The sequence below is a fragment of the Chiloscyllium plagiosum genome, chromosome 31 (assembly GCF_004010195.1).
Source record: "Chiloscyllium plagiosum isolate BGI_BamShark_2017 chromosome 31, ASM401019v2, whole genome shotgun sequence".
Taxonomy (NCBI): Eukaryota; Metazoa; Chordata; class Chondrichthyes; order Orectolobiformes; family Hemiscylliidae; genus Chiloscyllium; species Chiloscyllium plagiosum.
Genome location: NC_057740.1, coordinates 25,599,621 through 25,614,744, shown reverse-complemented (window position 1 = coordinate 25,614,744; position 15,124 = coordinate 25,599,621). Strand labels below are relative to the sequence as shown.

Sequence of the window (15,124 nt, the reverse complement as noted above, 5' to 3'; positions counted from 1 at the left end):
CTGAACAGATCCGGTGTACGCGTAAGGCTTGTCCATAGGGGATGGCTGTTTTAATATGTTTTGGGTGGAAGCTGGAGATGTGTAGCATTGTGAGGTTGTCTGTGGGTTTGCGGTAGAGTGTGTTGCTGACGTGTCCATCCTTGATGGAGATGCATGTGTCCAAGAATGAGACAGATAGTCGAGAGTGGTCCATGGTGAGTTTGATGGTGGGATGAAACTTGATGTCACTGTGTAGTTTTATCAGTGACTCCTCGCCATGGGTCCAGAGGAAGAAAATGTCATCAATGTACCTGGTGTATAATGTTGGTTGGAGATCCTGCATAGAGAAGAAGTCTTGTTCGAACCTGTGCATAAAAATGTTGGCATATTGGGGTGCAAATCTGGTCCCCATGGCTATTCCGTGTGTCTGGATAAAGAACTGGTTGTCAAAGGTGAAGATATTGTGATCAAGGATAAAGGGGATGATGTTTGGAGATTGCAGTTGTTGGTGTTGAGTACTGAGGCTGTTGCCGCGATGCCATCATTGTGGGGGATGCTGGTGTAGAGTGCGGAAATGTCCATTGTGACGAGGAATGTTCCCGGTTCGACTAGTCCGTGGGTGTTGAGTTTCTGTAAGAAATCCGTAGTGTCACGACAGAAGCTGGAGATCCCATGTACAATAGGTTTCAAGATGCCTTCAACATAGCCGGAGAGATTCTCATATAGGGTCCCATTGCCTGACGCGATGGGACGTCCTGGTGTGTTGGCTTTGTGTACCTTTGGAAGGCAGTAGAAGTTGCTTACACGAGAAGTACATGGGATGAGGGCGCGTAGGAACTCTGAAGGACTGGATCCAAAGTTCTGATCAATGTGTTTAATTCACGGGTGTGTCCTTTGGTCGGATCAGGTGGTAGTTGCCTGTAGTGTTCCTGGTTGTTCAGTTGTCGGTACACTTCCTTGCAGTAATCTGTTCTATTCTGAATGACAATGGCTCCTCCTTTATCTGCTGGTTTGATGACAATGTTGTGATTGGTTTTGAGAGCCTAGATGGCATTGCATTGTGAACGGGTGATGTTTTGCTCTACCTTGTGGGTATGGCTGATGAATATGGCATTTATGTATTTCCTGACGGTTTGAGCATATATGTCAATCCCAGGGCAGCAGCCCTTCGGTGGGGTCCAAGTTGACACCTTTGGTCACTTCACTACAGATCCCTGTGATGACTGTTCGAGTTCATCAGTGGGCTCATTGGGATCACTCCTGGCAACTTGAAAGAATTTCCGGAGACTCATTTGTCTGATGAACTCCTTTGTGTCTGCTGCCAGAACCAACGGGTCCATTTTGGCGGTGGGGCAGAAGATCCCCTACTCAGGACTTCAATCTCTTCCAGTCGAAGGTTGATAATAGACTTCCCCTCAGTGATAATGTTGTCTACTGTGGTTCCAGAGGGGCTTTGCTATTACTAATGAGAATGCCAAGTTTTTCCAGTTTTTTTGTTCTTGGCGTGCATGTACGTGGTGTAGTTTTGTTGCCTTGTCTGTTTGGCAATGTCGTGTAATTGTACTGATGTATCCTGAGTGTAGGCTGAGAGTGTGGACTCCATCTGAATTTCAAGGTTGTGGCGCCTGCTGTAGAGTTGGATGCATGAGATGATTGAGGAGTTTGCGAGAGGTGCGGTGGCAAAGTCTCTCTGCGTAGTCTGTGTTGTAGGTCGACTTAAGTGGGTTCGTGATCCGTAATCCTTTTGGGATCTTTCCTGCTTGCCTGCATTCCTGTAGAAACTTGATGTCTGTGTCGATGGGTTCATGTCACATTTACAGGTGACCACCATTGCACTATATACACACAGATACTTCTACACACACGGACGGACACATACAGACACCCACACACACCCTTACAGACACATGCACCCCCTCACAGACTTAAGACACTCTGCACTCACTACACACACACATACACTTTCTCACACTCACAACCCCCAACCCAGACAGACAGAGACACACACACACACACATGCAAAGGCCCACATATATTTTGTGGGGTGAATTTGTAATTGCAAGGTTACGTTGTACTTTGCTCAAAAACTGTATGAATTCATGTAAAACTCCGTTATCTCACTTTTTAGATTAGAATCAATCTAAACATCATGGCATAGACAGAGAACACAGGGGGCTAACACCTTCAACATCTTGTCTAGCTATCACCATTGTTAACAGCTAACCCGAGAATGCAACTTTTTAAAAAAAAAGGTTTTGTGATTTACACATGAAAGAAGTGAAACTATCACAGTATTTTAACAGATGAAAGGCTTAATAGACAATCAATTTTTCAATGTATAATTTCAGTTATATCACACTGTAAAGTTTTGCTATAAATTCTGTGTGTTAGGATTGAGCCCTCCACTATCAGCTGATGAAAGAGCGATGCTCCAAAAGCTAGTGTGCTTCCAGTTAAACCTGTTGGACTATAACCTGGTGTTGTGTGATTTTTAACTTGATACCAACATGGTCATTCTAAAAGATGAGAGACTTAACAAACCATTCGGGTCTTTTTCAATATATAATTTCAGTTACATCATACTGGGAACTTTTGCTATAAATTCTGTGTCTTACAATCTTACTCTCCACACTCACCTGATGAAGGAGCAGGGCTCCGAAAGCTAGCGCTTCCAAATAAACCTGTTGGACTATAACCTGGTGTTGTGTGATTTCTAACTTTGTACATCCCAGTCCAACACTAGCGTCTCCAAATCAGAGCATACATGTCTACAGGAAGAGGGACTTGAACCTGGGTTTCCTGACTCAAAAGCGGGGACATTACCATTTCATTACGAAAGCCCCCCAGAGCCCAGCTTGTAAATACAAAGTCCCCTGAACATCATTTGCTGTCAATCAACTTGAGCTGTTCTGGTTGGCATTAAAACAACCTGTAGCACTGTCAGATTCCCATAGTGTCAGTATCTACTTGTATAATTTTAAGTTTACAGTACATTTCTTTCAATCTACTGTAATCTGTCTGCCAATAAGTCATCAAAAGACAAACAAATATCATTCAATTAAGTTCACTATTAGCTAACGTTTTTCTGTGTCTTTCTAGAGTAGTGACAGTTGCAAGAAGTAGATTGTTCCATTTCTCAGTCACAGTCTACAATGTTGTGGACTTGATTATTAGATGCTCTAAAACTAAATCACAATACATATTTTGCTTTTGGTTTGTATTTGGGTTGAGCGCATTGAATATTAACTACCAACTCCAAAAAGTTATTTGTTGATTTAGATATTGTGCACGCTAAATGTCCATTAGAATATTCAAAATATTGTAAAACAACCTGTTTTCAAGGTAGTGTGAAAAGTAAATATTAAGTAGCTACCAAATGAGCAGTAATATAGAGCAGTAGCAAGATTATCTTCTACTTGAAGTCTTGTTAATTGTTGTCTGTTTGGGTGGTTTTATCATGTAAATTTGGTACCTTCCAAAATACTATTAATAATTAATGTTCTTATTTACTCTGCCCCTTTCCCTGTTGTTTTAACACTTAGATTCAGGTTAAAGTATAAAGGGCATTTGAAAAAATTACAGAACAAAGCCTTGATTTTACTGAGAGATAGTGGTTTTGAACTGTTTCTTCCTCATTGTTTTGTTGGGAGGAATTTGTAAAAGTGTCATATTTGGCATTATAATATTTCAGCTGTAAAAAAAAATAAAATTGTTTTACACTAAACAAGCTTTTGGGACAGATTGCACTTGAGGATAATAAATGTTTAAATTCGCCATGTATTTATTTCCAAATTGGTTATTATACATCATTGTGGTAAAAACAATGACTGCAGATGCTGGAAACCAGATTCTGGATTAGTGGTGCTGGAAGAGCACAGCAGTTCAGGCAGCATCCAAGGAGCTTCAAAATCGACGTTTCAGGCAAAAGCCCTTCATCAGGAATAAAGGTGTCCTACCTGCCTATCTCCTTTTCCACCTATCCACTCCACCCTTTCCTCCCTGACCTATCACCTTCATCTCCTCCCCCACTCACCCATTGTACTCTATGCTACTTTCTCCCCACCCCCACCCTCCTCTAGCTTATCTCTCCACGCTTCAGGTTCACTGCCTTTATTCCTGATGAAGGGCTTTTGCCCGAAACGTCGATTTCAAAGCTCCTTGGATGCTGCCTGAACTGCTGTGTTCTTCCAGCACCACTAATCCAGAATATTATACATCATTGGCAAGGCAAAAGATAGGAACCAGTTCTTGTTAAAATCTTTGGCTTGATTTTTTTTCAAAAAAATTGGCACTGATGTCGGATTACTTAAAACACAACCAACACAAACAGATGATGTAGCAAAGTCTGAAATAAATCTGTTTTGCTAGGACACCTACATCAATTTTCAGGCTCTGAATTTACATAGAGGCAGTGTCAGTAACTTGCATTTATATAGCAACATTTATCAAAATATTGCAAAATATCTCAATGTACTTCAGAGGCAAAACCTGATAAAAATGGGTAGCAACTCAAAGAGGATGACATGAATCTAGATTTTGTGGTTAGCATGCAGCACCATAATGAACAGCAATTCTGGCATCTACATTTTTAAATTCACTGTTGGGATGTGGTCTTGGCAGACTGACCAGTATTTATTCCCTTCCCTAGTTGCCCTGAAAAGATGATCATGAACTGCCTTCTTGAACCACTGCAGTCAATTGTGGTAGGTAGACCCACAATTCCATTAGGAAGGCAATTCCAGGATTTTGATCTAATGACACTGAAGGAATGGCAGTATGCTTCCAATCAGGATGATGATGGCTTGAAGGGAAACTGGCAGGTGGGTGTTCTTTTATATCTGCTACCTTTGGCTTTCAAGATGGAATTAGTCAAGGATTTGGAAAGTGCTATCTTGAGGATCTTTGGTGAATTTCTGCATTGTACCTTGTAGATCATACACACTGTTTCTGAGCATTGGTGGTGGATGGAGTGAATGTTTGTGAATTTGGTGCCAGTTAAGCAGGCTGCTTTGTCCTGGATGGTGCCCAGCTTCTTGAGTTAAACCTGCACTCATCCAGGCAAGTGGGGAGTATTCCATCACACTCCTGACATGTTTCTTGTAGATTGATAGATTTTGTGGAGTCAGGAAGCGAATTATTCACTAATCTTTCAGGTTCTTGTAGCCATTAGTTATATGGCTAGTCCAATTCAATTTCTGGTCAATGGTAACCCCAAAGATATTGACAGTGCAGTATTCAGTGATGGTAATGCCATTGAATGTCAAGGGGCAATGGTTAGAATGTCTATTATTGGAAATTGTCATTGCCTGCCATTTGTGTGGTTTAATGGTTACTTGTCACATTTAACTGCAGAGAAAATGAGGTCTGCAGATGCTGGAGATCAGAGCTGAAAATGTGTTGCTGGAAAAGCGCAGCAGGTCAGGCAGCATCCAGGGAACAGGAGAATCGACGTTTCGGGCATAAGCCCGAAAGAAGGGCTTTCGGAAAGAAGGGGTTTCCTGAAGAAGGGCTTATGCCCGAAACGTCGATTCTCCTGTTCCCTGGATGCTGCCTGACCTGCTGCGCTTTTCCAGCAACACATTTTCAGCACATTTAACTGCATTCCCAGTATTGTCCAGGTCTTGCTGTACTTGGACACGGACTTGGATCTGAAGAGTTGTAAATGAAGCTGAACATTGTGAAATAATTGATGAACATCCCACTTTGGGGCTTATGAAGGAAGGAGGTCATTGATAAAGCAGCTAAAAATGCTTGGGCTTAGAACACAACCCTGAGGAACTCTTGCAGAGATGTCCAGGAGCTGAGATGATAGACCTCCCACAACCATACTTCTGGCACAAAAGAAGATGGTTAACTCCAAATAGTGGTGGATTTTCCCGATTCTGATTGACTCCAATTTTGCAAGGGCTCTTTGATGTCAAATTTGTCCTTGATGTCAAGAGCATGTCACCTCTGGAATTCACCTCTTTCGTCCCATGTTTGGACCAATTTAATAATGAGAGCTTAGGAGCTGAGTGGCAGAACCCAAACTGATGTTAGTGAGCCGGTGCTGTCTGATAACAGTATTGATACCTTCCATCACTTTACTGATGATCAAGAGTAGACTGATGGGACGGTAATTGGCCAGGTTGGATATGAATGTGGAAATCTAGAGGTTGCTTCCATTGATCACCCTTTTCTGCAGTGTGTGCTGTTCAATTCCACGTAAGTGAAATTCTTCAGAAATCACTTGAATTTAAGTGAAAATCCAATTTTATGCCATTAGCCTTATTATAAAGACTTTGAAATTATGCCTCATAAAGTCTAAATTCTCAATTAATACGAAGCAAACTCACTAATGCAATTTATTTTTGTAGAGGTTTCTGTAAAATGTTTGGAAATTGAAGGACAACCATTTGTTTAACATGAGATTTGAACACGGGGCTAGTCCAAAGATTGAGAGGCAAGGACTTTTTATTACACTAACACCAGGCCATCACAAACAAGAAGGGAAATTAAGGATAAAAAAGTACCTACAGAATTACTAAATTGATTACATTGTGCTGAGGAATTCCTTTTGTCTAACTACTCTCCCTTTCGATTAGCTGTCTCTGCCAAAAGGTATACTATCTTTGTCCAGCAAAAGTCTGTTCAACTGTCATGTGAATTCATGTGTGAGTTTATCCACTTTTTGTTTGCAAAAATAGGAAGGCAAATGATTGTTTGAATGGCTGTAAACTGGGAGAAGGGAATGTGCACCTGTTCGCTGGAAGGAAGCATGCAGGGTGCATCATATGGTAAAGAGGACAAAACTGTATGTTGCTCTTCTCGGCGAGAGATTTGAGTATATGAATAAGGATGTCTTGCTGCAATTATACAGAACATTGTTGAGACCAGACCTGGAATATTGTATGTAGTCTTGATTTCCTAATCTGAGATTGGATGGTCTTACTATAGAGAAAGTTCAGCTATGGAGTGGCACGGTGGCTCAGTGGTTAGTGTTGCTGCCTCACGATGCCAGGGAACCAGATTCGATTCCAGCATCGGGTGACTGTGTGGAGTTTGCATATTGTTCCCATGTCTGAGAGAGTTTCCTCCAGGTGCTCCAGTTTCTTCCCACAGTCCAAAGCTGTGCAGGTTAGGTAGATTGTCTATGCTAAATTGTCCAGAGATGTACAGGCCAGGTGGATTAGCCAAGCAAAATGCAGGGTTACAGGAAGAGTGTAAGGGGTGGATGGGTGGTATGCTCTTTGAAGGGTTAGTGTGGACTCAATGGGGTGAATAGCCTGCTTCCACACTGTAGGGATTCTGTGAAAAGTTTACCAAATCGATCCCTAGGGTGACCGGACTGACCGAAGAGAAGAGTTTGAGTTGGTTAGGATTGTATTCACAGGAGTTTAGAATAATGAGGGGATCTCATAGAGTCATAGAGATGCACAGCACAGAAACATACCCTTCGGTCCAACTTGTCCGTGCTGACCATATATCCTAACCTAATCTAATCCCATTTGCTAGCACTTGGCCCATTTCCCCTAATCCCTTCCTATTCATATGTCTATCCAGATGCCTTTTAAATGCTGCAATTGTACTGGTCTCCACCACTTCCTCTGGCAGCTCATTCCATACATGCACCCTCTGCATGAAAAAGTTGCCCCTTAGGTCCCTGTTATATCTTTCCCCTCTCACCCTAAACCTATGCCATCTAGTTCACCGCAGGGAGGAGATTTTGTCTATTTATCCTATCAATGCCCCTCTTGATCTTATAAACCTGTATAAAGCCACCTCCTCAGCCTCCGACGCTCCAGGGAAAACAGCCCCAGCCTATTCAGCCATTCACTATAACTTAAATCCTCCAACCCTCACAACATCCTTATAATTCTTCTGTGATCCCTTTCAAGTTTCACAACATCCTCCTGATAGGAAGGAGACCAGAATTGCACACACTATTCTAAAAGTGGCCTAACCCACATCCCGTACAGCCACAACATGACCTCCCAACTCCTGTACTCAATACTCTGACCAATAAAGGAAAGCATACCAAACGTCACCTTCACTATCCTATCTACCTGCAACTCTACTTTCAAAGAACTATGAACCTGCACTCCAAGGTCTCTTTGTTCAGGGAAATCCCTAGACCTTATTATTAAGTGTGTAAGTTCTGCACTAATTTGCTTTTCCAAAATGCAGCATCTCCTATTTAGCTAAATTAAACTCCATCTGCCATTCCTCAGCCCATTGCCCCATTAGATCAAGATCGCATTGTACTCTGAGGTAACCTTCTTCACTGTCAACTACACCTCCGATTTTGGTGTCAACTGCAAACTTACTAACTATACCTCCTATGGTCACATCCAAATCATTTATATGAATGACGAAAAGTAATGGACTCAGCGCCAATCTTTGTGGCACAGGCCTCCAGTCTGAAAAGCAACCCTCCACCACCACCCTCTGTCTTCTACCTTCGAGCCAGTTCTGTATCCAAATGGCTAGTTCTCTATGTATTCCATGAGATCCAATCTTGCTAACCAGTCTTATAGAACCTTATAAAATTGTAACGGGACTGGACTGGTTAGATGCACATCGATTGTTTCTGATGGTTCTGGACTTCCTCACCAGCAGTCATAATTTAAGGATGAGTGGTACACCATTAAGAATTGAGGTGAGAAGGACTTTGTACACACAGAATGTGAGTCTGTGGAATTCACTACCACAAAGTGAGGTCGAAGCCAAAACATTGTGTATTCAAGACAGGGGTAGATATAGCTCTTTTGGCAAAGGGATCTAAGGGTAAAGTGGGGAGAGTGGGATTAGGTCATTGAGCACGATGACCAGCCATGATATATTAAATGGTGGAAAAGGCTCAAGTTGTTAACTGGCCTATTCTTGCTCTTCTGTGTTTGAACTGACTACTCTCACTGTCGCGAATTGGTGAAAGTTCCAGATAACTGCTCTGTTCTTGATCAGTGTCACCACCTACTGCTGAAGATTTTGTTCTACAAATCCCTGCTTGAAACTTGTTATCCTGGCAACAATCCAACGGACAGTGACTATGTGATACAGAGGTGTGTGATGTAACATGTTTAATTGCGCCATCATGCCATAACATTGTGTCATGTTAATGGCAATGTTCTTTCTTGCAAATTGTAAGGGTTGGTATGACATCCAGCATTTGCTCAAAGACCTCCTCCGCCTCTTATCACCTGTGATCCGTCAAATTCTGTGCCAGACCACCCATTGTAGTCAGATGGGCACCAGGAGTCATGTCCACTAGTACTTGTTTCAGTTTCTGTTTCTTGGCAGATCCTCCCTTTGCCATTTTCTAGCACTGGAGCAGGCTTCCCCAACTGGATACAACCAATGGATGTAACCCATGATTCAGTCTCCGGAAGCAAGGTATACAGACAGTTGTGCAGCATATGTTTGAATTGTTTGCCCTGTCCATTACTAAAAATGGTAAGAGGTGATGTAGCTCTAAGCAATGCCATAGAACTTGCAAAGCTTTTTAGGATCTTGCTCTTGAATTTGCATTCCTGATCACTGAGAATCAGATATAAGACACTGAAATGGACAAATCTATCATACTCTAAGGCCTTCTAGGCATGATTAGGACTAGCCTGCTTGAACTTGGTGAAGACATCCATGAATACGAGCTTGGCCCGATATCTCCTGGGGTCAAGGAGTGTAAACTCCATTGCAAGTACTTCGAGAAATCTCTTGGCAACAAGGATCTCATACTTGGATGAATTTGCTACCCACTTTGGCCAAGTACAATTTTCACTATTTCAACAGTAGTTGTTAATATCAGCAGCCATCTCAGACCAGTTACACCACTCTGTGGTCAAGGCACTCATGGCTTGGTGTCCTTCTTGATCACAAACTGATATCAAAACTTGAGGCTCTCTGGAAGAATGAGTTGTTTCACCGCTTCTTGTCATGAATCGGCCAAACGATCCTCTTCCAGCACTTCAGCAATTTCAATGATGGTTTTGACTCATCATATAGCGCTGGGTTAGTGGATGTTGGGCATTCCAGTCATGGTTCAGTCTACTGTTGTCCATATTAATCTATTGAAGCTGTCTGAAATCCTCTTGCGTTGAATGCCAAAAGTGAAACTATGTCAAGTTCTAATAGTTTGGAAATGGCTCTGATCTCTCTCAAATATATTGGAGATTCCCTGCTAAAGGATAGCTGCACTTGCATTACTTTTGCCTGACCTTAGCAGATCTGGAATCTGAACTGCACACATTCAATGGTCCATTTAAGGCTGTCTTCATCCCAGTTTTCTGGACATTTGAAAATAGCTGAGTGGCTTGTTGTCAGTAAACACTTGAAAGTCTGCACTAATTAGAATGCTTGTGCCCTTCTGGAAAATTACTGACCTCAAAGTTAGCAGTTAGAGTTCTATACAAGAATAATTTTCATATTCCTGTCATTTAGCTTGCGACTGACTGGCACAAGAAATAGTCTGGGAGAAAGTGAAGACTGCAGATGCTGGAGCTCAGAGTGGAGAGTGTAGTGCTGGAAAAATGCAGCAGGTCAGGCAGCATCCAAGGAGCAGGAGAATCAACATTTTGGGATAAGCCCTTTCTGATGAAGTGCTTATGCCTAAAACGTCGATTCTCCTGCTCCTTGGATGCTGTCTGACCTGCTGTGCTTTTCCAGCGCTACACTCTCGTCAAGAAATAGTCTCTTTTTTTGCCATTGAACCTGTGACAGCATGCTCCTTGGCACTGGTGTCTGTTTTCAGTATGAGAGGGAGTTTGAAATCTGGATAGCCAAGAACAGATGATGAGACAAGCAGAAAGCTTCTGCATGAGGGAGCAGAAGCAGTCCTCACACACTGGGGTCCAACTCCATGTTGTACTCTGTGAAGTAAGTCACCTCATGCATTCTTTCCTAACCACTCATGTGACAGTCTCAGATTTCTTCAGTAAATCATGAAGTCGGGCAGCCAACTGTGCATAGTCTTGCACAAACCTCCAATAGTTAACTAGCTAGATCAAGGAACCCATTTTGTTTCCTCTCCATCATAGGCCAGGCCAACTGCTTTAGCACTTGAATTTGTTATCATCAGAAATAATGACTTCCTTGATAACGGGTCAGAAGTCACGCAACACCAGGTTCTAGTCCAACCTGATGAAGGAGCAGTGCTCTGAAAGCTGGTGATTTCATATAAACCTGTTGGACTATAACCTGGTGTCATGTGACTTCTGACTTTATCCACCCCAATCCAACACCAGCGTGTCCACAGCATCCCTTGGTAACAAATTTGGAGTCATACCTGACTCATAGGAAAATGGTTGTGTTTGTTGACGGTCAGTCATGTCATCTCCAGGACATCGACAGGAATTTCTCAGGGTATAGTCCTAGGCCAAAACATCTCCAGCTGTTTCTTCAGTCTTTCCTGCTATCAATGGGTCAGACGTGGGGATGTTCGCCGATGATTGTACAATGTTCAGCAATATTCACGACTCTTCTGATAATGAAAGCAATCTTTGAGCAAATGCAACAAGACCAGGACAATATGCAAGTATGACAAGTGGCAAGTACTATTTGTGCCAGCCGTATGGCTGGCAATGACCATCTCCAACAAGAGACAATCTAATCATCACCTTTTTGAGATTCAATAGCATTACCATTGCTGTATTCCTTTGCTATCAACATCCTTGGGGTTACCATTGAGCAAAAATTTATCTGGACTCTCCAATAAATAGTGACTACAAGAGCAGGTCAGAGGTAGGAAAATTGTAATGAGTAACTCACCTCCTGACTCCCCAAAGCCTTTCCACTATCTACAAGTCAGAAGTCAGGAATATTATGGAACACTCCCTACTTGTCTGGATGAGTGCACCTCCTAACAACACTCAAGAAGTTTGACACCATCCAGGGCAAAACAGCCTGCTTGATTTCCACTGCATCTGCAAGCATCCTCTCCTTCATCGCTCAGTAGCAGCCGTGTGTACAATCTATGAGATGAGATGCATTGCAGAAATCCACCCAAGCTTATTAGACATCACATTGCAAATGCATGATTACTTCCATTTAGAAGGACAAGGGCAGCAGATATAAGAGAACACCACCATCTGCAAGTTCGCCTCCAAGCAACTTAGCATTTTGAGTTGGAAATAGATCTCTGTTCTTTCTGTGTCACTGGTTCAAAATCCTTGAATTACCTTCCGATCAGCATTGAGGGTCTACCTATAGTACAAGGACAGCAATGGTTCAAGAAGACAGCTCACCACCATCTTCTCAAGAGCAACTAGGGATGGACAGTAAATGCTGGCCAGCCAGCAAAGGCCACATACCATGAGATTTTTTTTTTTCAAACACAAAGCGCCCCAATTACGAATACATTTTTCAGGAAAGTTGGTATTTCTGTGGTTTGATTTCAAGTTAAACTGGGACAAGCAGGCTTAGACAATAGCTAGTCTTGCAAAGGTCTCTTCAAATGTCCAGTTGATGGTGAGTATCTCATCTAGATGCATCAGGAGGGACTGGAAATTAAGGTTGCCAAAAGCTTTATCCATCACACCTGTACAGGCAGAAGGGACAATACAGAGCCCAAATGGAATTCTCATGTACTCATAAAGTTCCCTGTTGCCTATTCAGAATACCAAATTTTCAATGTCTTGGACAGTAATAGTAAACTAATTATAATCATGGGCTAAAGAGAGACTCCAGCAATAATGTGCTCCTTTTGAGAACTTGCAAACTTCCACAATGCTAGCTCGAGGGGAAGCATTCTTGGAGTCTTTGCATTAAGTGCTCAGTAACTGACATAAATTCTTAGCTTTCTGTCCATCTTTCTTATGATGACTATAGGGGATATATATGAACTTAATGAGGATGACACCTCACTCCAATTGCAGCCTGTCCTGGACTTCCTGCCAGTGATGGATGAGACAATGGCATAGGAAATCCTCACTGGATGATCATCTATAGTCATAATCCTGTTGCTAACCATGCCACAAAACTCATAGTCATCATCATCACTGAATGTCATCCTGTATTCAGTGAAAATAGAAAAAGGTAGCCTCCTTCAACTCACCAATGTCTATTTTTGAAATTAGGTTAGAAATATCTCCTCCAGTGGCAGGTTTAGGTATATCTACAGGAATCTTTGTTTGGAAGTAAACTTTTTTTTGCAGAAATTAGCAGTCTGTATGGGAATCCTACCCTTTTCTCCCACAGTGATGGAGGTGGCTCCAGAGCTGCACTAAATGAAAGCTCTGTTATTTGTGACACATGACACTCTAACAAGACCCAATGTTTACTAGTTGACAATGGCTTGCATGAGTCTTCAGGAACTGTACAGGTAAAAGAACAACCTGATTCATTACTACTCGAATAGTACTTGGCTTTTTTGTAACTAAGATATAAGAAATAAGACATAGGTCATTTTGCCTCTTGAGGCTACTGCAACATTCATTAAGATCATGGTCAATCTGACTGTGACTTTAACTTTCCTACCTGCCATCGCCTAAAACCTGACGACCTTGTTAATCAAAAAGACGAAGTCACTCAGTCTTGAATATATTCAATGATCCAACCCCGTTACTATCTGTAGAAGAGAATTCCGAGATTAATAACTCCGAGAACTTCCTTCTCGCCTCTGTCTTAAAAAGGAAGCCATTTATTTTTATATTTTAGTTTTAGATTCTCCCCTGAGGGAAATATCCGGTCAGATCCAACTATAAATGTTCTACTTTTCAGTAAAAATTTGAAATAAACTTATCAGGCTTCTCAATTGTCTCCATCCTCAACTTCATCTGCAGTGTTAGAAGTGACAGAATAATGATGAAGGTTCAAGTTTTTAATGTTTTCTGTCTCCAAGATAGCCTAATTAAAATCAGAAACTTGTCCGTGTCTGACCCCTGTAGTGTGATATGTTAAATGTCAATGCACTGTCACTGAGCTAACAATATAAATGTATCTGTACACTTAAATGATTTGTGAATGCGTATGTTCCAAATTTGTAAATAAAACTCCGAATTTGTTTTATTCTTTTCAAATATTTTTGATCTTTAGAACTGAAAGTCGTCAAGACATCCAACTGAAGACATGACTGGTAAGTTCTGTCGACTTCTGAAAATACAATATCAAAATATTTGTGTTGTCTTTTGCAACAAATGTGAAGGTCAAAGTCAGCTTTGACAAAGGGTCAATTAAACTCGAAACATCAGCTCTTTTCTCTCCTTACAGATGCTGCCAGACCTAGAGTCATAGTCATAGAGATGTACAGCATGGAAACAAACCCTTCGGTCCAACCCGTCCATGCCGACCAGATATCCCAAGCCAATCTAGTCCCATCTGCCAGCACCTGGCCCATATCCCTCCAAACTCTTCCTATTCATATACCCATCCAAATGCTGCAATTGGACCAGCCTCCACCACATCCTCTGGCAGCTCATTCCATACACGTACCACCCTCTGCGTGAAAAAGTTGCCTCGAGGTCTCTTTTAGATCTTTCCCCTCTCACCCTAAGCCTGTGCCCTCTAGTTCTGGACTCCCCAACCCCAGGGAAAAGACTTGTCTATTTATCCTATCCATGCCCCTTATAATTTTGTAAACCTCTATAAGGTCACCCCTCAGTCTCTGACGCTCCAGGGAAACAGCCCCAGCCTGTTCAGCCTCTCCCTGTAGCTCAGATCCTCCAACCCTGGCAACATCCTTGTAAATCTTTTCTGAACCCTTTCAAGTTTCGCAACTCCTTTCTGATAGGAAGGAGACCAGAATTGCATGCAATATTCCAACAGTGGCCTAACCAATGTCCTGTAGGTCGCAACATGACCTCCCAACTCCTGTACTCAATACTCTGACCAATAAAGGAAAGCATACCAAACGCCTCCTTCACTATCCTATCTACCTGCGACTCCACTTTCAAGGAGTTGTGAACCTGCACTTCAAGGTCTCTTTGTTCAGCAACACTCCCTGGGCCTTACCATTAAGTGTATAAGTCCTGCTAAGATTTGCTTTCTCAAAATGCAGCACCTTGCATTTATCTGAATTAAACTCCACCTGCCACTTCTCAGCCCGTTGGCCCATCTGGTCCAGATCCTGTTGTAATCTGAGGTAAACCTCTTCGCTGTCCACTACACCTCCAATTTTGATGTCATCTGCAAACTTACTAACTGTGCCTCTTATGCTCGCATCCAAATCATTTAT

At 42.1% G+C, this 15,124-nt stretch overlaps 1 protein-coding gene across 5 annotated transcripts in view; it reads left to right on the top strand.

Moving 5' to 3' along the window:
• The window catches only part of scamp4 (secretory carrier membrane protein 4), a 44,080-nt gene that overhangs the window by 10,658 nt on the left and 18,298 nt on the right, over window positions 1-15,124 (top strand). For 2 of the 5 annotated variants that reach the window (XM_043721208.1, XM_043721211.1), the window contains one exon: window positions 13,987-14,026. In XM_043721208.1, the coding sequence (XP_043577143.1) occupies window positions 14,020-14,026 (7 nt within the window). In that variant the 5' untranslated portion in view covers window positions 13,987-14,019. Of the gene's footprint in view, window positions 1-4,627; window positions 4,800-8,769; window positions 9,352-12,401; window positions 12,421-13,986; window positions 14,027-15,124 lie in introns of those variants that run through there. The other 3 variants (XM_043721209.1, XM_043721210.1, XM_043721213.1) reach the window with 3 other exon arrangements.